We start from the raw sequence: 26,540 nt of genomic DNA, 5'->3' as shown, positions 1-26,540 counted from the left end.
GCATACCTAGTTACTATCGGACCATTTCAAAGGTATATTGGATTCCCATATTAGTGAACAAAAAAGCTATCAGATAGCATACATTATAAATAAGCTATCAGTATTAATCAATATAAAGTATACACTGACATGTGATAACTGACAGGGGCGTTGAGCAGATATACATGTACATGAGTTAAGACAGACTCCTGCCTTTTGGACAAGTTAGGTCCTGTTTGGAGAAGGGCAGGACATGGAAAAACATGCCGAACTCACCCACCAAGACCAGGTCTAGTATGCTGTGCAGTATTGTGTCACCATTACCTTCTATTTTCTTAATAGGTATTATTACACAAAAGTTGTGAGATAAACGTAAGTAGATTGTATAATTAAAAGAAATTGTCTGATTGTTCTTAGGGAAGAACTTAGAGAAGAGTTCTTTTCTACAGCAGCACAACAGTCCCCTACCTATTTCATTGTATAGCAATTCATCCAGATAATGACATACCATAATGTATGTTTGTTTTTCGTGTGTGCAAAATTATGACTTTTCATTAAAGGATAACATATTTAACTGTTTTGTAAATTTTGTAAAAGAACAGAACAAAACATCCACCCATGGCATAGTTTACAAATTAATATGAACCTTGCTCTGCGAAAAGGGAGTTTAATGCATGTGCGTAAAGTGTCGTCCCAGACAGGCTTATCAGCGACAACATTTTTCACCTTAACTGGATTTTTTATAAGAAGGGACTTTCTTTAAACAAACATATCATTAAAGCAGAAAGTGTCGTCTTTGATAAGCCTGTGTGGATGGACAGGCTAATCTGGGATGACACTTTATGCACCTGCATTAAACCCCCTTTATACAGAGCAAGGCCCATATTAAATTTGCACATATTTTGAATATGACCACATTATGTGTTAATGGGTATTAAATTATATATGCCCAGAGTAACTCCAGACCAGCCTGTGAATCCACGCAGTCTGGTCAGGAGCTACCCTGTCCAGACATATAAGACCACAAAAGCTTGCATGACTTAATAAGTGGACAAAGTAGCTCCATACCAGACTGCGAGTAAGTGCAGGCTGGTCTGGACCAACTTTGGCTGTATATTGCATAATACCAATTATTGCATGATGTGATTCATAATTATATAACTGTTTCAGGGTATAAATATTGGTGCTTTTGGTAGAATGTTAAAGACAGTCATCATTTAAATAGAGGATACAATTAAAGCGTTAAGTAAATTAAACTAATTTGAAATAGACTATTATTATTTGCAAAGTTCTTCCTGCATGTAGCAAACAAGCAGATTTAGGTGTGACAAAGTAATTCAATTGCGTCTGCCATATTGGTTAAACATGCATTAACATAAACAGCTCTATTCTAAATGTCAAAAGGCATGAATTCTTGACAAAATGCCAGAGTTTTAGAAAAGAAAGAAGTATACTGGGAATAAGCTTATGAACACAATTATATAAATAGAACTAGGAAGGCAAATTATAACAATATTAAAGGTGTACAGACTGCACTGGTAAAACAACAATGACAGATGTAAATCAGGTATTACTTAATTAAGACTCATTCTGGCAAAACAGGGTGTAACTCATGTATATAAAGTGTAATCCCCTATTAGCCGGTATAGTCCACACAGGCTAATCACTGGGATGACACCTTACGCTTTTATGGTATTTAAAGGAGGTCTCTTGTTAATGAAAATCAAGTTTAGATGGAAAGTGCTGTCCAATAAAAGCCTGTGCAAACTTTACAGGCTAATCTTGGATGACACTTCACATACATTTATTTAGCCAAGTTTTCACAGAATGCTCCTAAATTGAACATAAACCATGATGTTTGAAGATAAGGTCTACCTTGATACCAAATGTATAATTACTTCAACACTTTCACACCCCACTATATAGATCAGTTAACAAGCTGCTGGGAAAGATTATTGTTTCATTTCAGTAAATGTTGCCATAAGCTTATAGACAATTGAAGCCAACACTTTCTGATCCTTTACAATGAATGAATACTTCAAATGCAAACCAAACCTGGTTTACATAATCATGTTATAATTGTAAATAATTGTGAAAGGAATATGGGATGACATTATTTCATTTACTGCTTTAAAGTCCTCACATTTGTACACACGTTTATTTATAAAAAGTGATGAAAAAATGGCGGGGGAAAAATTACCGGCTTATTATCATGCAGGTAATACCAGATGACACAGGAAATTAATTACTTGACTGCTTCTTTAACAGGCTTTACCTTTCAAGATAGGATGATTTAGAAGTGGCAATGAACAGTTCGTTCTTCAACTGTCTGATCTGACGTTCAAGATCATCCACCAGGTTCGAGCGGGCTCTAAGCCTTACCAATTCATCCTGAGCGTCCGCAAGCCTGGGTAGGACACAAACAACGTTTCCCAGTTTAGAAATTAGAAAAACAGAAGTTCTGGACACTAATTGCTAAGTCTAGGCAAGGTACATGTAAATAAGTGAGAGCACAGATCGTGTGACTGCACATATACTTAAGCAAAAACTGAATGCTGTTTGTGAAAAGCATTTCATTACACAATATAGAGGAAAGATTTATTATTTGAGACGGGCCCTGGGAAAAAGGAGCTTCATGCATGTCTATTAAGTGTCATCCCAGATTAGCCTGAGCAGTCCACACAGAAATGGAGAATATACAGGCTTATATGGGACAACACTTTACTGACATGCATGAATAACAGTTTTTCCAGAGCAAGGTTCATTTATATTTCAGATGACTCTGACATATTTTAATGTAGACTTGCCATGTCCATTACCACAGTAACACAGAAAGATGAAATGACTGCATTTACCAGTAACAAGATTCAGCAGAGATTAGGTACACATCACATACCCTTCAAAAATTATGAATAATTGAAATCGTTTTTTTTCTTTGGGTTCATTTATCTGTTTTTCTTTTCTATGATTGTGTATACTAAATGTACAGGTGTGTGAAATTATTAATCAGAACAGTGTCATTACTGACTGTACAAGTAAAATGCAGTCACCCCAAGAACATGATGAAAGGCTCACATTAAAAAACACACATCAACTCTGTTTAGTCCCACAGCGGCTACATTGGTTAGAGATTATTTCTAGGGGACATCACTCTAACCCTCTACAGCTGCTCTGTGATGCAGTACTCTCCCTTACCCAGACAGAGGCGAGGACTCTTCACCTTTGGATGACCTAGACGGGGTCGCGGGCCTGTGGGACGGTAGCTCCTCCCTTAGGATGGTGGAGCTACGTAACAGGGCGTCCCTGCGACCCGTCAAGAGGCCTATGTCCTCTCTTAAACGGCGCACCTGAGTATCATAGTCAGACAATATGCCCGCCTTTGCGCGCAGGCTGCGCAGCTCTTCTTCCGCTGTAGCCAGTCTGCCAGGCAGAGAAATGGGGCTCGTGCTAATAATCTCATTGTTTGTGTCTTGCTTTTTATAAATGATACATGCAGAGCTTTTTTCCTATAGTAAGGGCAATAATAAAGTTTATTTTTTAATATGGAGGTTTTCCCTTTAATTAAATTTACCCAAAGTCTTTTCTATAAACCTGTTGGAAATGTCAATCCCTGTCCAAATTTGTTTTTCCCTGAAAAAATTAAGCAAAAGGGGCCTTCCCTTCCCAAGAGGAAAAAAGCCCTGGCATGAGTATATTTATCAAATTTATCACATAAAACACACCGATTATAATCATTATACAGTTGCATGATTTTAAATACAAAACACAATATCACACTAGATTTGCTGTAACAAATACTGTATTATAGGCAGATGACCATGCTTAAGCCATCACTCACTACTGTCCAAATGCCAATAATATTTTATAGTTGTTTTTTGGGCATACTTCACTAGCACAAAAATGCCATAACATATTTATAAGCATACACACAAGCTGTGTATGGGTTATGCATATCAAACCCTAGCAGTGCTTTTACATGAACACAAAATATTTATATGTTCATCAACAGACCCAAACCAGTTAAGTGGAAAAGCAATATTGTATGCGTGCAATTAAAGCAAGTATATACAAGCTACAAAAGAAATGAAACACACAAAAGATTGATGAATAACACATATAATTAAATTTTAGAGGAGGTAGTACCACCAAAATCTATTGAATTTGTTGTGTCAACTAACAAACAATTCTCTGCTTTACAATAAAAAATTCATACATTTACATCACAATCTACACTTCCTATTATTCTTATTTGTATTCATGTACAAGTTTCAGACTGAGAAAATACAATTTTTACATAAAAAAATGTTTGAGCTGTGCTCTGCATAAAGGGTGTTTAATGTATGAGTGTAAGTGTCATCCCAGATTAGCCTGTGCAGTCTGCACAGGCTAATCAGGGATGACACTTGCTTCATTAATTGGATTTGCTTAGAAAAGACTTTCTGTAAACAAAAAATATCACAAAAGCGTAAAGTGTCGTCCCTGTTTAGCTTGTGAAGACTGCACAGGCTAATCTGGGACCACACTTGCAAGGCGAAATTTTTAGTCCCTGATTATCTGTGCGGGCTAATCATGGGCTAATCTGGGATGACAATTTTAAGCACATGCATTATGTCTGGTTTTCCCAGAGCTCATTGAAATAAGTCTTAATTAGTTTATATGGTGTCCGCCTAGCAACCGTGAGGTCACGGGTTTGATCCCCACTGTGGGAGTGTTCTTTAGATATTCCCCATAGACTCCAAGTACTGGTTCTAGGCCCAGGAAATGGACTCGAGAGCGTTTCAAATAAGCCTTAGGCTTTCTATGCAATTGAGCTAAAATAAAAAGGTTAAAGCTAAAAAACTACGTCTTAATTAATGCATCGCTGAAACAATGTTGAGTAAGTTTTTTTAAGCCAACCCCCTTTAAAAAGAACAATTAAGCACAGAATTAGTAAATAATAAGTGCAAGAATAGCAACATGACTATGTGATGAGCAACAGACGCAAAGCAAAAGTGGATTATTGAAAAATGCCATTGAAATCTATGTAAATGAAGAACTTTTAGGATGAAACGTACATATACTTTGACAAGTTGTGCAAATTATCGTTTATGCCGGCTAACAATGAAAACAGTAGCGATAGTCACATGAAGGGTTTTGATGGGTTTTTTTAGGTTCTACATGTAATGCCAGAATATACAAACATCTCCAGTTCAATGTTAAATCATTTATCAATCAAATTAATCATGAAATAATACAAAAAGCACTTCTTTTTAAATAAAAGTATATATGATTAAAAGAAAATTAATTTAATTTATATCGCAACCAACAGCACCAAAACAAAAAAGATACAATAGGATTTAACTCTCAAGTCCCATCAATGTCCATTATAGATTACACTACAAATCAGTTACTTTGTGGTTCCCATGATCAAGGCATTGTTATAGCGATATAACTTGTGATCACATTCATAAATATATATATATCTATGCATAACCATAGAATCACAAATTGGTTGTATATCTATCTTTTTGCATTATGTTTTAAGTCCATATGTTACATATTGGCATATCAAATAACATGATTCCATGTAAGTATTTTCGAATTCGAATAATTAAATGTGTAATCCAAAACGCATTAACAAGTTTTTTTGGACATTGCAAAATAACAGATCATGATATAGACAAGGGACAAAATTGTCACAAAACCAGGTTTTCATTGTGAAAAAAAAATCTGATAAAGGGAGAAAACTCAAACTGAACTTTTGAAATGACCAAAAAAAATTAACCCCCTTTGTAAGTTTTTTTTTTTTTTAAATCTATTTTTAGTCGTGGCGACCTTGACATTGGAGATATTGACGTGATTCTTTCGTGGGACACACCGTCCCATGATGGTGAACAAATGTGCCAAATGATTTTAAAATCTCACAATGAATGACATAGTTATGGCCAGGACAAGCTCATTTATGGCCATTTTTGACCTTTGAACTCAAAGTGTGACCTTGACCTTGGAGATATCGACGTAATTATTTCGCGCGACACACCGTCCAATGATGGTGAACAAATGTGCCAAATGATTTTAAAATCTGACGATGAACGACATAGTTATGGCTCGGACAAGCTCATTTATGGCCATTTTTGACCTTTGAACTCAAAGTGTGACCTTGACCTTGGAGATATCGACGTAATTATTTCGCGCGACACACCGTCCAATGATGGTGAACAAATGTGCCAAATGATTTTAAAATCTGACAATGAACGACATAGTTATGGCCCGGACAAGCTTATTCCGCCAGCCCGCCAGCCAGCCAGCCCGCCCGCATTCGCCAATCTAATAACCAGTTTTTTCCTTCGGAAAACCTGGTTAACAATTTAAAGTGTGTTTCCTGATTATCATTTAAAACAGATGCAATTGATTTATTTAGGACTAAAGTTTTGAAAAGGTCCACCTGTACTCATTATTAATTTTACAAAAAACAACATAAAAACAACCTAATCAAAGCAATTTTTTAATGATATCTTGCCACTTCAAACTTTCAAACTCCAAAACTGTATAATCACAGATGCATAAGCCCATGACAACATATCATGTAATACTTAAGTAATACACTGTTATAAATACTGGTAAACAAAACAAAATGTGAACAAAAAAGGAATAAAATAAATAAACTAACAAGAGCTGTCAGAGGACAGCACGCTCGACTATTCGAGTGCTTGACAGTATAATGTAAGCCAACATGGGGAAATTGTTTATATTCAAGAATTTATTAGACGATCTTTCAAAAATAAAAAAATAAAAAAAAGGGGGGGGGGGGTGGGCAAGGATTCTGGGTTGGGGCGTGGGGTATTGTTTGGGTGGAATCCATTGTGGTATTCAGGTAAGTGTTGTTTTGTCAAAGTATTAATAAAATCTGATCATAAATAAAGAAGTTATGGCAATGTAACTAAAGTAATATGCATATTGTAAATGGAAAAGGGCCATAATTCTTACAAAATGCTTGATACAGTTGTCTGCTCTTGTTTATAGATTGGGGTCATGTTGGTAAAGAAGTATGCAAAATATAAAAGCAATATGTCAAGGGGATATAGAAAATATTTGAGGTGGTACGCAAACTTTAACATAGAAAATCTAAGTGAAAAAAGGGCCATAATTGTTACAAAATGCTTGATACAGTTGTCTGCTCTTGTTTATAGGTTGGGGTCATGTTGGTAAAGAAGTATGCAAAATATAAAAGCAATATGTCAAGGGACATAGGAAATATTTGGGGTGGTATGCAAACTTTAACATAGATTTATCAATAATATGCATATTCTAAGTGAAAAAAGGGCCATAATTCTGTCAAAATGCTTGATACAGTTGTCTGCTCTTATTTATAGGTTGGGGTCATGTTGGTAAAGAAGTATGCAAAATATTAAAGCAATATGTCAAGGGACATTTTACTAAAGAATTTAAACACCCAATCCTTATGGAACAAAAACCAAGGTATTACTAACCCAAAAACGGATGTTTATATTCAAGAATTTATAAGACGATCTTTCAAAAAAAAAAAAAATTGGGTGGGGGGGTGGGGGGGTGAGAGGGGTGGGGGGGGGGGGGTGAGAGGGGGGTATAATGTGTGGTGTGGTCATTTATTAGATGATCTTTCAAAAATAAAAAAAAGGAAAAAAAAAGGGGGCAGGGATTCTGGGTTGGGGCGTGGGGTATTGTTTGGGTGGAATCCATTGTGGTATTCAGGTAAGTGTTGTTTTGTCAAAGTATTAATAAAATCTGATCATAAATAAAGAAGTTATGGCAATGTAACTAAGGTAAAATGCATATTGTAAATGGAAAAAGGGCCATAATTCTTACAAAATGCTTGATACAGTTGTCTGCTCTTGTTTATAGATTGGGGTCATGATGGTAAAGAAGTATGCAAAATATAAAAGCAATATGTCAAGGGATATAGAACATATTTGAGGTGGTACGCAAACTTTAACAAAATCTAAGTGAAAAAAGGGCCATAATTGTTACAAAATGCTTGATACAGTTGTCTGCTCTTGTTTATAGGTTGAGGTCATGTTGGTAAAGAAGTATGCAAAATATAAAAGCAATATGTCAAGGGACATAGGAAATATTTGGGGTGGTATGCAAACATTAACATAGATTTATCAATAATATGCATATTCTAAGTGAAAAAAGGGCCATAATTTTGTCAAAATGCTTGATACAGTTTACTGCTCTTGTTTATAGGTTGGGGTCATGTTGGTAAAGAAGTATGCAAAATATGAAAGCAATTTGGGGTGGTATGCAAACTTTAACATAGATTTATCAATAATATGCATATTCTAAGTGAAAAAAGGGCCATAATTCTGTCAAAATGTTGATACAGTTGTCTGCTCTTGTTTATAGGTTGGGGTCATGTTGGTAAAGAAGTATGCAAAATATTAAAGTAATATGTCAAGGAACATAGGAAATGTTTTGGGTAGTAGCAAACTTTAACAATTGCACGCTCACGCTTACGCCGACACCGGGGTGAGTAGGATAGCTCCACTATATATATTTCATCTATAATAGTCGAGCTAAAAATAAAAAACTACAAATATCTGGAGATGTAACTATTATATTGAAAGCAAACTATGGTGCTGAAATTGGGGGTTCATGCCAATAATCAATCTTACTTTCTCCGCAACTCTCTTGTTTCCATATCCCCGATAATTTTGTCACTAGAAGTATTTCGGAGGCTACGATTTAAATCGTCTTTTGCCTCAATTAGTCTGAAGAATCAAGCAATAATTAATTATTTCTTTGCACAAATATTTAATTGTGATGGACAGGTGTTAGCCTTTGGTTAGTATGAAGTTTGAAACACTTTCAAAGCTGCATGTCTATTGATGGCATGCTGACAGTACATGCCCATTAACTAATATTTCTTTATTTGAAGCCGAATCTTGCAAGACAATTCCTACACACCAACCAAAAGGCTTTAACTTGTCCATCACAGCGCTTCACACTGCAAGTGCAACAAGCTTACTTTCTCCTCAGCTCTCGGTTCTCATTTTCCAGGAAGAGTTTATCTGTACTGAGGCTTCGCGAACTACGATTTACTTGGTCTTTGGTCTCAGCCAATCTAACAAACAGCAGTGTCCACCATAGTTAATGAGCATCAAACACTGATAAACATTAAAACAAAATTATGATGAGTTAAAGATTTAAAGTGTAAATATGATTTAAAAAATATATGTTTGATCGAGTTCTTTTATGAAACAATAATAATTATATTGGCGTATTGAACTAGGCTGGAATAATTACATATACAAGTGTTTAATGTTTATAATAATAATGTGTGGCATCATATGATATATTATTTTTAGTAAATTATCATTAACAATATAAAAAAGCAAATACTTATGGGACTGATCATAAACACTTTTATTATGCAGTTTTAAAATAAAAATTAATAAATCATGTGTATAAGTAAACTGCTTTTTCAAAATTTTCTCTATTCTTATACTAAAGAATTTAAACACCCAATCCTTAAGGAACAAAAACCAAGGTATTACTAACCCAAAAACGGATGTTTTATCTGATGTTATCAAGTAAACAAATGAAAAACATAAAAATTTAATGTTCCTTCTAAATATATGACCAACATTGAGGGAAAACTGGGCTTAATGCATGTGTGTAAAGTGTTGTCTTAGATAAGTCTGTGCCGACTGACACATGTTAATCAGGAATGACACTTTCCACTTTTACAATTTTTTTAATTAAAATGAAGTTTCTTTCTCAACGAAAATCCTCTTAAGTCCAAAAGTGTCATCTTTGACAAGCCTGTGCATGCTTCACAGGCTTCTCTGGGATGACACTTTAAGTTCATGCAACAAGCTCCATTTTCCCATCGCTTGGCTCATATCGAGTTAAAAGAGGACGTTAAACTAACACTGTACATACTCGTCTCGGAGGTCCTGATTTTCCAGCTCCTTGGTCCGCAGGTCTGTCTCAAGATCCTTGAGAGATTCCTCATACATGTCCTGCATGTCTTCCAGCTCCCGACTCTTGGCTGCGGCCTCAGCCAGTACACTGAGACTCGTGTCCGAGGTGGAGCCTGATGTGAAGAAAGTCTGCCCCAGGAATGGCAACAGGCGCGACTTGATCACATTGGCACCTCCATACAACCCACCTTAGGAATGTAAGCGCATAGTGTTAGTGTATTGTCAAGTAAAACATGTTCACATGTGTTTCAAATAATGTTTAAAGTGTTAATATCACAGTTTGGATATTATAATGGCAATAGAAAAATGTGCTGATATAGAACAAGTGCTTCAAAACACATTATTTCATAGTGCTCAAGAAAATTTGAACATTTTCCATTTAACTGCAAAAATCATTCACTGTATATCAGCAACTAAATGTTTTTATTGTATTCCTTTTCAAATTAGTCAGCAGTCAGCACATGCTTATCAGGGCCAACACTTTCCGCTTTTATTGAAATTTACATTTACAGGCAGTCTCTTCTGAAAGAAAATCCAGTCTAAGGAGAAAGTGCTTATCCAAGATTAGTCTGTGCAGTCTACACAGGCTAATCAGGGATAACTTTTTACACACATGCATTAAGCCCAGTTTTCACAGAAAGCAGCTAACCTTCCTGAGCGCAGACACTGAGCAGCTTGAACAGCTGTCCCTGCACCTTGGCATTGAGCTCAATAATCTCACAGCCCCGCGCCACATTCTGGTCACATGTGTTTAACTGAAACAACATACAGGATATGTAGTTAAACAAATTTAAGCTCAATTACATCTAAAGCCTCCGGATTGTTAAAATGCTCTCAAGTCCGTTCCCTGGGTAAATCCAGTATTAGGTGTGTTTGGGGGAGATCTAAAGAATGCTCCCTCAGTGGGGATCAAGCCCATGACATCCTGGTCATTTGACTCACTGACATCATAACCACTACGGCAGGGAACTGTAGTTGACACGGAATGCTAACTGTGTATAAAGAATGGACGGGAGGGAGAGTTGGATAGAACAAGAGCTGTATCCATGGGATGACATATGCCCCCGAAAAATGCTTTTTCGAAACCTAAACGCAGATTTCGAAACCTAAACGAGGACTCTAAGTACAAGGGCAAGGTCAAAGGGGTCATACTTTTTTTGCGTATGGAAAGGCCTTGTCCATATACACATTCATACCAAATATGAAGGTTACATCTGAAGTGACATGGAAGTTATGAGCATTTTTCAAAACCTAAACGCAAAAGTGGGACGGAAAGACAGACGGAGGGACAGACAGACGGACAGTGTGATCACTATATGCCCTCCTTCAGGGCAAAACTGCAAGATTATAGGAGTAAAGGATGGATGGTTGGATGGAATAATGTTTGGATGGTAAGACAGGTTTTCGGCTAGATAGAGAAATTCAAATAATATACAATTATATTAAGATTATGAAAATGTCATAAAATATAAAAGGTATATTTAGTATTGACACCTCAAAGAGGAATGTCAACCTCAGCCTTCAGTCTGTTATTTAAATCACTCTAGTTGGAGTGCAATATTTACTATACCCCTGAAATGCCAACGCTATTTATATAATATTAATCAATTTTGTCTGCAATTAAATATCAAACTCTTTTATGTTTATTTAAACTTGTTATACACACACTCACTTTTCTTCATACATATTAATTGTCTGTTGGCTACTTCGGTTTGTTTGCAAATCTGTATTTTTAATGTAGATCACACTTTTTCAATAATTGATCTTAAATTCCAGACCTTTGTTAGATTTAAGGTGTTTATCAGTCAAAAGGTCAATGACATATAAGCTTTTAAGTTTTGTTTTGTTATTCAGATATTACTGCACACTTTACACAAACCATTCATCAAGAAGGATCAAGAGTGATCAATACACATAACCCACGTAAATCAATTAAATATTGGAGGAATTTAAAAACACTTGGGTTTGTAAAGTACTGCAAACTCGTGAAATATTAACAATCAATTGTCAATGACTTCAATAGAGTTTTTCAATATTAAGGTGTTTCTGGCTTGACAAACCAATTAATGGATAATAAGCTGTACCATAAAAGTCTTATATTGTATGCTTTCAATTTGGAATCAAATATATATTCAACAAAAAATAATATTACTTAATAACAATATACATTGATATTATGGTATGTTAATAGAACATTCACTGCTTCAAACATATTTTTGTAAGAATTGACATTGTTCATTTACAAGAATGAATGAAACAATACAGCACTTAATCCTTTCGTCTGAATGCAATTAATAGCTTGATTAAAATTGCTATTAACCCCACGAAAAAGACCTTAATGTCTTTAATCATAATAACATTATGGTATTGTTTTAATCTAATAAATACAAATTTACAGGTGTACATTACTGAGGTTTGGACATGTTACATTTGCTTTGAACTTGGCTTGCAATGTATGAAAGTGTATGTTGGCAAACTAAATGGTTAAAACTTGCTTTGGATCAGCAATAAACAGTGTTAGAATGACAGATATATCTGCATTTTATTCATTCAATGCAGGTACAGTCATCCAAATAAAACCTGGTAATTGCAAATGATGTTCAATTTGTAATAATACAATGCTCCGACTCATGTTGGTTTATATAGCACATGTTTCCTTTCTTTAAGTTTAAACTGAGCGCAAGTGTAAAATTAATACTTTCTTATTCCTTGTCCCCTCTGGATTTTAATGTGTAACCACAATGGCCCTAACGGTATTCCGTAAGAAACTGTTTATCATATGATGTATTAATGTCCATTTTTGCACTTCATTGTGTTGTTTGTTTCTTTTGATTTAATGTACCCATTTCAAAATTATTTTTTTTATGAAAATATTAATTTTGGGGTTTGTTTGTAAGGATGAATATAATATATTAATAATTACATGAGTGAGGAGTTCCAGTGCCTCATATTGAACTCATTATTTGTGTGACAGTCTACTGGTACAACAGTCATGTCATATTGCCTATGAACAGGAGTACAATATATATATATATGAAACCACCTTCATTTTTGAGTGCAATTTGTCAAAACCATAAAATTTAATTGAGCCCCACTATAAAAAGGATAACAGGATTAAATGCATGTGTGTCAAGTATTGTCCCATATAAGCACGTGAAGTCAGCAAAATGTTCCCTGAATTTTCTTTACTAAGTGATGCCTTTAAACACAAAATTCATTAACAGCAGGAAGTGTCTTGCCTAATAAGCCTATGAAGACTGCACAGGCTAATCTTGGACAACTCTTAACGCACATGCATTTCGCCAGATCTTTCAAGAGTGAAGCTCAATTACCAGTTCTCAGTGTAATTAGTTGGCAGAGTTTCATACAACTACCTCAAACAATCTGATACATTTATATATTAAGAGCATAAATGCATTGGATCATTGCCATATACGAATTCATACATAAATCCATTGTTTTAAGCCAGTAATCATTTCATTAAGCACATTGTTTCTTATCAACAATTTTGAAATTTAACACCACTTCAATAATGGGCCTTTAAAAGTGTGCCACATGTACAATTTCTATAAGGCTCTTTAGCAAGCAGGTGGGTTGCATTATTTCTTTAAGTAAACTTAAGTCAAAAAAGCGCACAAACACTAAATGACACTTCTGGCAGAACTCTTAAATTTTTCTCAATTTTTTTCATTATCTATCAACAGATTAAGTCAAAATTTGGCAAACAAACAAATAAATTATGTTTTAAAATCTCCTTGAAATTGTATCTGATTTGATAAAAAAAAAGATCAATAATAATTTTACCAGTAATTTTACTACTAAAGAAGAAGTGACCAAAATGAAACAATCTAAAAATATTATCTTCAGTAAAAATCATTGAACATTTCATTTAAAACATACAAGCACTTAGTAGCAATGGATTGATAGTTATTGAGTATAATTCATGTCAACTCATTGCTCTGAAAACATATTGACACATTTATCTGATCGTAACCCATACAGTCAGCCGTATAATGATGTTCATCCATTTCTGAATAGAGATCTATTCAAGTACCCATAAACTACACAGGGTTAAAGGTCAGGTCTCTAAAACCTAATTCAAATTGTCACAACTTTTGAACATATTTCAGATGGGGTAATTTTGATGGCAATTTGATCGTTATGTGGGATGTGATACTTGTGTAGAACGTGTTCATGAGTGGTACATTTTGCTGGTAGACAAATGAGAAATGGTTGCGGAACCTGAAGACAAACGGAACAAGATTGTGGCATATTTATTAGTATTTTTTGCTTTTTGTCACACCTGCAAAAATTATGCACTTTTATTATCAACAATACTGTTTAAGCCAAACCATGATCAGGATATTGCTGTCATTTAAACCAAGTACCCATAAAAGCAAACAAAGCTTTACAAAGAATGAAGTCTTAGAATATAATTGTTTGCATGAAAAAGCATATCTGACATAAGGATGTTTCAACTGATTTATCAGTATTTTGACTTTAGTTAATACACAATCATGTATATATTTTATACGTTCTTGCACCAAAATAATGTGGTCACTTTGCAAAGTGACTTGATAAACTAATACTGAAAGAAATAATCATACTTATACTTTTATAGTTAAAGGGATCTTTTCACGCTTTGGTAAATTGACAAAATTGAAAAAAGTTGTTTCAGATTCGCAAATTTTCGTTTTAGTTTTGATATTTGTGAGGAAACAGTAATACTGAACATTTACCATGGTCTAATATAGCCATTATATGCATCTTTTGACGATTTTAAAACCTAAAAATTATAAAGCGTTGCAACGCGAAACGATTGAATAATTTGGAGAGTTCTGTTTTTGTCGTTAAATTTTTTTTTTTTTTTTTTTTTTTTTTTTTTGCTTCCGGGTCAAGAATGGTGGACGTGTTTTTAAAATGGTGTGAATAATAGGTGGAATTAATTGAGTTAAAACAGTGTTTTCACGCTACATTTCAAGTTTTTGGACTTACACGTAAAAGGTCTCAAAGTGTGAGTATGTGAAAATTGCTTTAAAACCGTCTAGACAGTTAGCAGGCTGATGAGCGGTCGATGATTCAAGTATTGTGTTATGTTTTTTCGAACTTTTATGGACACCGCCATCTTTGGTGACATGTTCAATCAAGCCTAACCGAGTTTAGTCAATGGATTGTATTTATAAGCAAGGGTCACGTCGAGGTGTTCAATGTATACTGCCCAAATAAAAAAGTGCCCAAAATAAAAACAGTTTCTCATCAATATCCGAAATGAGTAAACCGGACAAGAAACGTAAAAAGGAAGTTAATTCTACTGGGAGTGTGAGTGAGATTGATAGTGAATTGAAAGCTGACCAGCTAGACAGTAATGTTGTGCCAAAATCGTCCAAACATGAGAATCCAAATGATGATAAATTACGTTCAAACGAAATATCTGAAATTAAAAAGCAATTGAAAGACATAAATTCTAAGTTATCGAACATAGTTTCCAATGTCGATAGATCAGTAAGTAAAATGAATGAGAAAGTAAAAGACATAGTTGAGCGAGATGAAGAAAGGCTAAAAAATCTCGTCACTGAGCTCTTTGAAAAAGTTAAAGAGGGCTTTCTGAAATCCCTTACAAAGCAACTAGAAGTTCTAGAATCGAGAATTTTTGATAGGGAAGTAGAAAACGATAAGTTAAAGAACGAGATCAAAACTTTGAAATCGGAAGTAAACCATCAGACAGAAGAAAATGAGAAATTAAAAAGTGAGATTGGAAACTATGATGATAATCGAAGAAAAGTAGAAAATGAATCAAACCAATACAGCAGGAGCAACAACATTATCATTAGTGGTGTCGAGCAAGTCAATATAGAAAGTGAGTCCAGCTTTGAAACGGCAGAAGAGACAACCAAAATAATAGTCGCAAAAATAAATAGCATTGCCAACGAGAATCTTACCACAGAGGACATAGATATAGCCCATAGGTTAAAGAAGGGTCCAGCTGGCAAGAAGGATATTATTGCACGTTTTAAATCGAGAATGACCAGAAACAGAATCCTGAGGCAAGGTAAAGTGCTTCGTTCTCAAAACCTTTTTGTGCGCGAAGACCTCACACCCTTAAATCTCGAGGTATTTATGAGTGTCAAGCGTAAAATGAAAGATGAGGTGAAAAGTGTGTGGTCCAGAAACGGGTACATTTCGTATAAAGACACAAGGGACGTTGTGCATCATGTTGAATGGGATGATTACCAACACTGGCTCGACTTGCCGTGGCCGAAATAGGTTCAAGCCGTCTGTATTCCTCAAACCCCCTATGTAAACGAAAACCGGGGTATTTCGTGCGTGCACTCATCAATAACATCAATAACAAGTGTATACTATATTAATACAACAAACATCATCAACTCATTTTTTATTGTTAAAACCAGTTTAAAATTATTGTAACCTGATTTGTTTCGGTCTCTATACTACGATTTTTGTCTGCCCATGATATCGAACAGTTGTAGTAAGTTATAATGCACGTGCTCCTCGAGTATATCGCTTTATAGTGAACTGGAATTTATGTGTCGCTGATATTGTGGTAGAAAAACTGATGTAAAACTTTTCATTGTTTGCATATCTCTTTTTGTACGCCTCGAAAGAGACTGTCTCGATAGTTTTATTTTTAACTGTTTTACTCATCTGAATCTCAACAATTTCGCAATAAAACCATATTTATATAAATAACGTATTCTTTGAGAATGTTTCGTTAAAAAATATTAAAAAATAACAGCAATAAAATGTATTCAGAACTCTACTAATCCCGATATAAAAACAACTTTTTTACCGTTATGTTCCTTGTGTCAAATTAATAGTCTGCTGTTAATAAATGATTTTGAGACACTTAAGTTTGTAATAACAATGCGCGATCTCGCAGATTTAGGTCAGTTTCAATTAAACTTCATTAGTGGTATAATAAAGATGTATCGCATGGGCTGTTACTATTGTGAATTAATTTCAATTAGTTCTCCTTGCGTGATTTATGGTTATGTATATATGCACATGTGTGTATGTTTATGCAAATCTGAATTCATATATATATATATTTATATATATAGGTGTGTGGGTGTATGTATATATAGAAATATAAACGCATATGTGTAAGTGCATTTGTATGCGTGTATATATGTGTGTGTATGCTTGTATTTGTATGTATGTATGTGTGCAAAAAGGCATGCATACAGATTATAATGATATTTTAGTGTATGTAAACGAGTATGTGTGTAAAATGAAGGTCTTGTGTCATGCTTACAGTTACGTTTGTCAAAATGCTCATTTTAGACCAAGACATCAAGAAGCTTTTCTGCTTTCGTTTTTTTTTCGTTTTAAGGCTCCTTGTTGTCTTTTTTTAGTTTTTTTCCAATTCGATGAAGTGGCCTTGGTACATCTTTAAACTAATAAAGGTGTATCGCACAGGCTGTTCTTATTGCTAATTAATTTAAACTAGTGTATTTGTGTGATTTATGGATATGTATATATGCACATGTGTGTATGTGTATGCAAATCTGAATGCATGTATGTATATATAGCTGTGTTTGTGTATGGGTATATAGAAATATAAGAGCCTATGTGTATATAAATGCTGCAGTGCATTCAAAACAAACATATAGAGTAATATGGCACCTTTTTAATTTTTATAATTGCAAAACATGAACTACATTGTACTTATGTTCGAGTTCTACACATGCGTAACGAGTGCTTTAATATCACTATCAAAATGCACTAAATAATGTTTAAAATTAATTGACCGTATTTCTAATAGGCAGATCCCTGTTAACTGTCTAGCCAAATATACATGTATTATTATCTCATGTTTATTTGTTCTTTTTTTTTCTTTTCAACTTATTTCTTGGTGTTAAGCGGAAAATATCTTTGTTCATCTTTGTGTTCAACTTATTTTTTGGTGTATAGTAGAAAATATCTTTCATCTAGGATGTTTTTTTGCTCATTTTGTTTCTTTTCAACTTATTTCTTGGTCTATAGTAGAAAATATCTTTGTTCATTTTTGTTTTCAACTCATTTTTTGGTGTATAGTAGAAAATATCTTTCATCTAGCATGTTTACCCCAATTCGATGTCTTAGGACAGTAACCAAGTGGACAGGCGCACAAAAGATTGCAATTTACTTAACTCTCCTTTTGTATGAGTATTAATATATGTACTCTAAATGTAAAAGGGCTAAATAACAAAGACAAACGCACTAAAATTTTCAAATGGTTAGACGAAAAAAAAAATAATATATGTCTTTTACAGGAAAGTCACCTAACACATACCTTAGCACAAACATTGAAAAGTGAATGGGACGGAGATATTTATCTTAGCGGACAACATACAAATAAACAAGGCATCGCTTTTCTGATCAAAAGTAATACAGGAATAACAGTGGATAACTTTAACGAAATAATAATTGGCAGGCAAGCAAGTATAGACATAACAATACACGAAACACAATTAACATTAATAAACGTTTACGGCCCGAACACAGATGAATTGAAATTTTACGAAACATTACAATCCTATATAATAAATAACCAAGACAAAAACATTATAGTCGGAGGTGATTTTAATGTTGTTCTTAACCCATTATTAGATAAAAGAAATGGAAATCTTTATACCCACTCAAACAATAGAAACATTTTAAATAACATAATTAAAAACTACAATTTAATAGACATATGGCGTACAGTTAATCCGAATGAAAGAAAATTCATTTGGCACTCAAACACAAAACCAACAATATTTTGCAGATTAGACTATTTTCTAGTATCTGAGTCACTTTGCAATATTATCGACACATGCAACATAAAACCAGGATTTATGACTGATCACTCGATAGTTGAACTTAAACTGCATGAATTACAACCTGAAAGAGGCATAGGATACTTTAAACTTAATAATAGCATATTATTAGATACACAATATCAAACACAAATAAAACAGGAAATAACCAATACTGTTCAATATAACAAAGATGCAAATCCAAACACCTTATGGGAAATAATCAAAGGAAATATACGTAACACAACAATAAGATACACGTCATTTAAAAAAAAAGAAACACACAAACTTGAAAATGAAACCATAAAAGTCATTGAAGCACTTGAAAAACAGTTGCATGAAACAAACACAAACGATACCACCGCCATTGAAAATGAAATTGCTTCAAAAAAACAAATATTAGAAGGAATTTATCACACACACCTCAATGGCATAATACTTCGAGCACGGGCACAGCATGTTGAACACAATGAAAAAAATACAAAATACTTTGCAAATATTGAAAAACGTAGAAGCGAACAAAAAACTATACACAAACTTGTGGTCAATGGCAAAGACATAACAAATAGAAGTCAAATACTAGAAGAACAACGCCTATTTTTCGAAACGCTCTATAAACGAAATAATGTTGAAAATAACACCCTCTTTAAAAATACGCATCATGCTTTAAATGAAGAAGAAAAACAAGTATGTGACGGATTACTAACTGAATATGAATGTGGATTAGCTCTTAAAGAAATGCAAAATAACAAAAGTCCGGGATCTGATGGCATCACTACCGAGTTTTATAAAATATTTTGGAACGATATTAAAACACATTTAACTAATTCACTGAATTATTCATTCAACAACGGAGGTCTAACCATGCTTCAAAAACAAAGTATAATTTCACTCATTCCAAAACCTGGAAAAAACTTAGAATCCCTGTCAAACTGGCGCCCGATTAACTTACTGAACAATGATTATAAAATAGCAGCTAAAAGTATAGCAAACAGAATTAAAAAAATATTACCATCAATCATTTCAAGATCTCAATCCGGTTTCATAAAAGGACGTTACATTGGTGAGAACGTTCGTCTTATACAAGAATGTATTAACTATTTCAACAACTCAAATAATTCTGGTCTAATTTTTTTTGCAGACTTTGAAAAGGCATTCGATTCGCTTGATCATTCGTATATGTTCGCTTGCTTAGAAAATATGAACTTCGGTGAAAGTCTCATCAAATGGGTAAAACTGTTCTATACCGACATTAATAGTATAGTTACTAACAATGGCTTCTTCTCAAACAGCTTTAACATTGAACGAGGGGTTCGACAAGGGTGTCCACTTTCATCATCGCTATTTATTATATGTATCGAGTATCTATCACATCACATCCAATCAAATAAACAAATAAATGGCATATCGCTAGAACCTGACGAAGAAATTAAACAGTCTCTATTCGCTGACGATGCAACTTATTTTTTAAATGACAATTATGACTCTTTCCATAACCTTATAGAGTCGCTAACCCTTTTCGGAATGACATCGGGTCTTAAACTTAACAAAAGTAAATGTACTGTGCTACGAGTAGGTAAATTAAAACAAAGTAATGTTCATCATAAAAAAGAAATGAAATTTAATTGGACATCCGATGAAGCCACTACGTTAGGAATTACATTTACAAATAATGAAAACGATACAGTTCTAAAAAACATACTGCCTAAATTACAGAATTTTAAAAATTGCTTAAAATCATGGCACCACCGTAAACTAACACTTATCGGAAAAAACACAGTATTGAAAACATTTGCACTTCCTAAATTAATTTATGTATTAACAGTTCTCCCAAATCCACCAAATGATATTATTAACGATATTAATTCAGCAATATTTAATTTCATATGGGACGATAAACCTGACAAAATTAAACGAACTCAGTTAATTCAACCCGTAGAAAATGGAGGTATCCACTTAACGAACATTGACTCATTCTTGAATGCAATCAAATGCAGCTGGGTTAAAAGATACCTAGATAGTACCAATACGAGTAAATGGAAATTATTCTACCAGAAAATTTTAAAAAAATATGGTGATTCCTTACTGTTTGAATGTAACATCAGCAATAATATCTTACATGAAATTGCCAACAAAAACATATTTCTATCTAATGTTCTATCAGCATGGAGTAATGTTACTCATAACCTAGACTACCAAACCAACAGTAAAATTATTTTATGGAACAATAAAGACATAACTTCAAACAATAACACGTTTTTCTATAAACATTGGTTTGAACGAAACATTAAATATGTCGACCAATTATACGACGACAGAATTAAGGACTTCTACTCTTTTGATAATATATGTTACATATACGGAATACCTTCAAGTGATTTCCTGAAGTACTACACATTAATCAAAAACATACCCAAACATATCAAATCTAAAATCAATACAAATAACACACCATGTACTCAAACAACATTCGTAGAAAACATACTTTCAAGACAAAAGAAAACGAATAAAATATTTTACACACTACAAATAAAAAAAGCTACAGAAAACTCCAAAACCCAAAATAAATGGCAGGTCCTTTTTCGAGATCAAGAACTTAATTGGAAACACATATTTATCATGCCATATAAAGCAACTATTGAGAGCACACTGAGAAATTTTCAATATAAATACGTCCATAGAATTATAGCTACAAACAAATATCTCTTCAAATGCAAATTATCTAACTCCAATTTATGTGACTTCTGCGGTGAAAACATCGAAACTATAGAACATCTTTTTTGGGAGTGCAAACACATCCAGCCTATTTGGAATCAATTAGCATCCTTTCTTGAACAACAACAGCTAAACGTTAAACTATCCTTATTAAGTGTTAGTTTCGGAATTAACTCATTAAAATCAATACATGGTAATAATATTGTGAATTTTATTCTTATATTGATGAAATATTTTATCTTTCACATGAAATACAGGAAACAAATACCAAATTTTAATTGTTTTATCCATAGTCTTAAACTCAAAATCCAGATTGAGAAAGAAATAGCCCTCAGTAATGACACTTTGCAGATCTTTGAACAAAAATGGAATCGAATTAAATTCTCATAAAGCTTGTCCACTTATATACTAATCACTCTTATGTAAGTTTTGCTTTTCCATGTATTTTTCTTTTCATTTTTTTTTTTAGTATTATTCACACCAAGATTTTTCTTTTTCTAAAAACTTTATCAGGCATAGTTTATGTATACTTTGTTAAAACCATTGTTTGCAAATGAATAAAACATGTATGTATACAATATATGCTTTAAAATGAATAAAAAAAAAAAAAAAATTTGTGAAACTACGAAGATTGCTTATATAAGGTATAAAATACTACTAGTACATGTACTCGGCGGAATAGCTCAGTAGGCTAGAGCGTTTTTACTTCAGGACTCTGGCAGGACTCCAGGGGTCACTGGTTCGAAACCTGGTCCGGGCAATGTTCTTTTCCTTTTTTTAATTTTATTCTTGATTTTTTACTGGAGCTTTTACGATCCAATGTTTACATTTATCGATATAAAGCATTAATGAATAAGTTAAAAAATGCCAAAATCTGTGAAAAGGCCCCTTTAAGGTAAATGAAATGGTAGCATGGTCACAAATAATAAATTCATTTGCGTGATCAATCAGTTTTTCAGGGAACTAATTAACAACTGATCACTTGAATGGACTGAGCAATCAGAAGATAGTGTTTTGGTGAAAATAACAAAAATGTAACAATGCATTAATACAGATAGAAAAATGCAACATAGAACACAAGACTATTCTCTATTAACATTCAAATAAATATAACAACATAAAATAACACTTATTAGTACAAATAATTCAAACAATAAACAACAAAAGTGCTATGAAGCCAAGGGGGATATATCACTTAAAAGGGTGACTTATTGGGATCTTTGAACATTTTGTTGGTGACATTTTTTTGCAAAACTGAGAAACTGAACAGAAATCTAATAAATATTTATAACTTAGCATAACCATGTAGCATTTAATTCAAAGAACTATAAAACAAAATTTACCAGACAAATCTAAACCAGAAGGGGAATTTTCTCCGTACAAAAATATATATATATGAGCTATAGCGACTAATGATTTTTATACTGGAATTTGAGAATCCATTACAATTTAAATTTAATGTGAATAACTTGTACAGACTTTTAATTTTTAACCAAATTCAGATGCAGATATTAATTGGGCAAGCTCAGCTTTTCTTTAAATAAGCATGTTTATAACATAGAGTATAACCACTGATGCTTTTTTCAAACCCTAGAGGAATATTTTGTAGTGCACATCATTGATACTTTATTTTCAGTCATGTAATAACTTGTTGCACCAATCCTTCATGATCATGAGGCAATTTAAGTTTATATTTGCATTTTAACTCTAGCTGTGACACATTAAACTGATAGAACTGCTACAGATAACTTGATAGGGGCAATTTAAAATTTCACAAGCATAGTGCTATACTCGAAACCTTTTGAAGGCATGCTATTGGTTTTATATTACTACTGTACTGGTACACATAAATCATTTATTGATAGTGGCCATACAAACTACTGTGATAAATATGTTGAGGTTTAAAAGATATAGAATTAAGTTTTAATAATGCTCCCCAGTGATTTTTATAGATCATTTAGCAGGACCTATGTTTGCCAACAATATTGACTTTATCCGATAAACCATACACAGCATAACTGTTCATGAATAGCATTCTTTGAAGTGTTTAATTTACATTCTAGATTCAATATTGCTCTTGATTTTACTATTATTCTTTATGATTGCTTTAGAAATTTTAAGCATACATGTTTCAAATCAAAACTATGATATATCTCATTGTCATGTTCTATATTTTGAGCCTAATGCATGTAAATAAAGTGCTATGAATATGTTAGAGTAACTAAGTCAACAATTAACTCAACTTGTCAAGACCTGATAAAAAAGAACCAATATACAAGTTCTAGTTAAGACCTCTCTAATACTAAAATACAATATTTTCTTCGATGTTGACTTCTATCCTTGAATAATACCTTAAGATAAGCAAACAGTATAATCCTAGGATTCAAGCTGTAAATCACATGAGATAACATACATGTCAGAGAATTCAATCTCTGAACTGAAGTGTCTTCTCTACAGAGAAATTGAGAGAATAGAATATTTATCACCATGAAATTAGTCTGTTGGAAACCTTATCCTAAACAATATTTTAGTCATTGAACTCTTAGCAAATGACTTCATGAACCATTCAAATCTGTTAATTACTCTCATGAAATAAAATACATCATTGAAAGAATAAAAATTGTGTATTTGTCACAAACATGATGTTTGTCAGAGGGTATGTGATAAAAAATTATTGAAATAAAAATTAGTATGAAATTCGTAATTGCTTTGATATTTATTTTTAAACAATGAATAAAGAAAAGCTTTGAAATAAACTTGACCTATACCGCAACACTGCTTAAGCTGACAGGCATCACTCAGGAATGTGGGATTACTGGGGATGACATAAGTGTCTTGCATATCAACACTTTATGGTGATGACACATTAGAAGTTTCAATTTAAATGCTTGAGATATGTGGAAGAAGTTCTCTCCACTAACTTTGAACATAAAATGCAACTGCAATAAAATTTGCTTATTTCAAGGGCACAAAATACAGAAGGTGCATTGTGTCATTGTGTTGCAGATATGCTTCACATATTTTAAGTTTCAATTTAATCAGTTGAGAAATATGGATTTATCTTGTTCCCAAAACTTATAACATGGCTATTTCATTCACAAAGACTTATCAATAAAAGTATATCAAAATGATATTGTAAGGCACCTGGAGAGAAAGTTCCAGTCATTTCCCACTTGTCTTAGTGCGATTTGTAGTAATCCTTCATGTCAGGTTTCCATTTATTAAATATGACAGTGGTTGATAGTGTGTATTATTAGAAAAACGAGATTTATCCCTGTTGTAAATTTTTTTGAATTTTCTCAACAATGTGTTTTTATGTTATAAAAGTAACACATCCTTACTTTACTGTAGGACAAACACCCAGACTATTAAGCTAGTCCTGCATACAAATCATTCAGAAGGACAAAACCGTGTTAGGAATTTTCATGCCCTCTCTAATATCCCCGTACAAACTTCTGATGTAATAAATACACAATTGTGTCAGATTGGCCTACAAATATGTTATAAAGTTTATTGATTTGAGATTCTTGTTAGGATTTGTGAATCACTGCTTTAAGAACTTATTTGATTAATAACATTAATACTATGCATTGTTGGAGAAACTGGACAACTTAATATTTATTCACATCTCCAGCTTTAAAGTGAACTGTCTTGCAAATAAGTACAACATTTACAACACTGTCATTAAAGGCATGTGAATTACATTCCACTGTTCCCCCTATTCATGTGCCTATCTTAGTGTACATAAATTTCTATGCTCAAGTTCAAACACCGAATGAATCAAACTGACGACAGCAAATTTTAAATTAATTCCATTTCTGGAACAGTTCCAAACAGATCAATACAGTAGTACTATATCCGTATTTGCTGAGTAGACTATACCGATATCAGTAGTAAATGCAGACGAAATTTAAGTTCAGACTAGTTTAGACATTTGGCGGCAAATTTTATTGTGAATAACATCCACAGCAGTTTGAAAGCATTTCGTGTCATTCTGGAATCAAACATGTATCATCTACAATCAAACGATATGCTTTAAAATACTCCAACTAAAGCTGTACAGACTTGTCGAAATCCTTAGCAACCATGAACTTGCTCAATGAGCCAATATTGGTATGAACATTTTTTGATAAAACTGGCTTAAAACGGATGTAACATCAATAAAAGAGTATCGCATATATATAATGAGATTCTAAACTTACATAATAATTGTCCATCCATCTTTCCAACTTTTCCTGTAACACGTTAAATGTCCCAATGTTAACCAATCTTCTCAGCGATTCGGCCATTTTGACGCTTTGCTCTCTAACCGAAGAATGACATTCACATTGATTAAGCGCACCTGCTGAGTGACGTTGATCAACTTGAGTCAAGATGGTCACTTATCCAATTGGTCATGGAAAATCTGTGTTTTAAAAAGAAAAATGCTTTGAAAAACCTAGCGTTGAGTTATGATATTGAAACGTTTTATATCCAGATTATTTAACTGAAAAGAGGTGATTAAAAAGGATAAAATTCATAACTTAGTGCATTAAAATTTTAGTGAAAAAAATAGCCTGAAGCATACTATAAGCCACAGGTGGTTAGCGTGTGGCTGTGATATTAATTAGTGAAAACATCATTTTGAATGATAAATAATCATATTATAACGAAAAATTAACTTTTCTGAAAAAAAAATTTCACTATCAAATATATATATAACAAGGTATGCAACTCAAAATCACCCCAAAACGGGGTGCATCGCTTTGAACAGCCATATCTTCATCAATTGTGCAGCGATTTTCACGATCTCGGTCTTATTCAACGCAGAAATGAATTTCCTTTCTGGAAATGTATATGTCTTGCAATATTTTTACAAATGCTGGGTCAACTTTTAAGAAATAACACGATACACAACACGCATGACCCAGTTGACAGTGATCATGTATTCTTTATGAATGAAAACTCCAGTTGTAAAGACACACCTCCGCATTGGACCAATGAAATCACTCGTATGTTTAAAATGTCAGTTAGTTGAAATGTATGTAAACAAAGGTTTCAAACGGCGCTGGACAGTTAGTCTTGATGCAGAATGTAACGACAAGAACGGTAATAATGTTTTTTC

The 26,540-nt window shown here is 33.4% G+C and overlaps 1 protein-coding gene across 6 annotated transcripts in view; it reads right to left on the bottom strand.

The window, feature by feature from the left end:
• LOC127876708 (mitochondria-eating protein-like) overlaps positions 1-25,771 on the bottom strand; it is a 40,175-nt gene extending 14,404 nt beyond the window's left edge. For 3 of the 6 annotated variants that reach the window (XM_052422118.1, XM_052422113.1, XM_052422119.1), the window contains exons 1-5: positions 25,639-25,771; positions 10,573-10,678; positions 9,883-10,111; positions 8,966-9,061; positions 3,175-3,399 (exon numbers count right to left, since the gene is read on the bottom strand). In XM_052422118.1, coding sequence (XP_052278078.1) covers positions 3,175-3,399; positions 8,966-9,061; positions 9,883-10,111; positions 10,573-10,678; positions 25,639-25,725 — 743 coding nt within the window. In that variant the 5' untranslated portion in view covers positions 25,726-25,771. Of the gene's footprint in view, positions 1-2,254; positions 2,387-3,174; positions 3,400-8,612; positions 8,709-8,965; positions 9,062-9,882; positions 10,112-10,572; positions 10,679-25,638 lie in introns of all 6 variants that reach the window. The other 3 variants (XM_052422115.1, XM_052422114.1, XM_052422117.1) reach the window with 3 other exon arrangements.
• Positions 25,772-26,540: the final 769 nt, after the last annotated feature.

This window comes from Dreissena polymorpha, chromosome 4 (assembly GCF_020536995.1).
Source record: "Dreissena polymorpha isolate Duluth1 chromosome 4, UMN_Dpol_1.0, whole genome shotgun sequence".
NCBI lineage: Eukaryota > Metazoa > Mollusca > Bivalvia > Myida > Dreissenidae > Dreissena > Dreissena polymorpha.
This window is presented reverse-complemented; position numbering and strand designations above follow the sequence as displayed.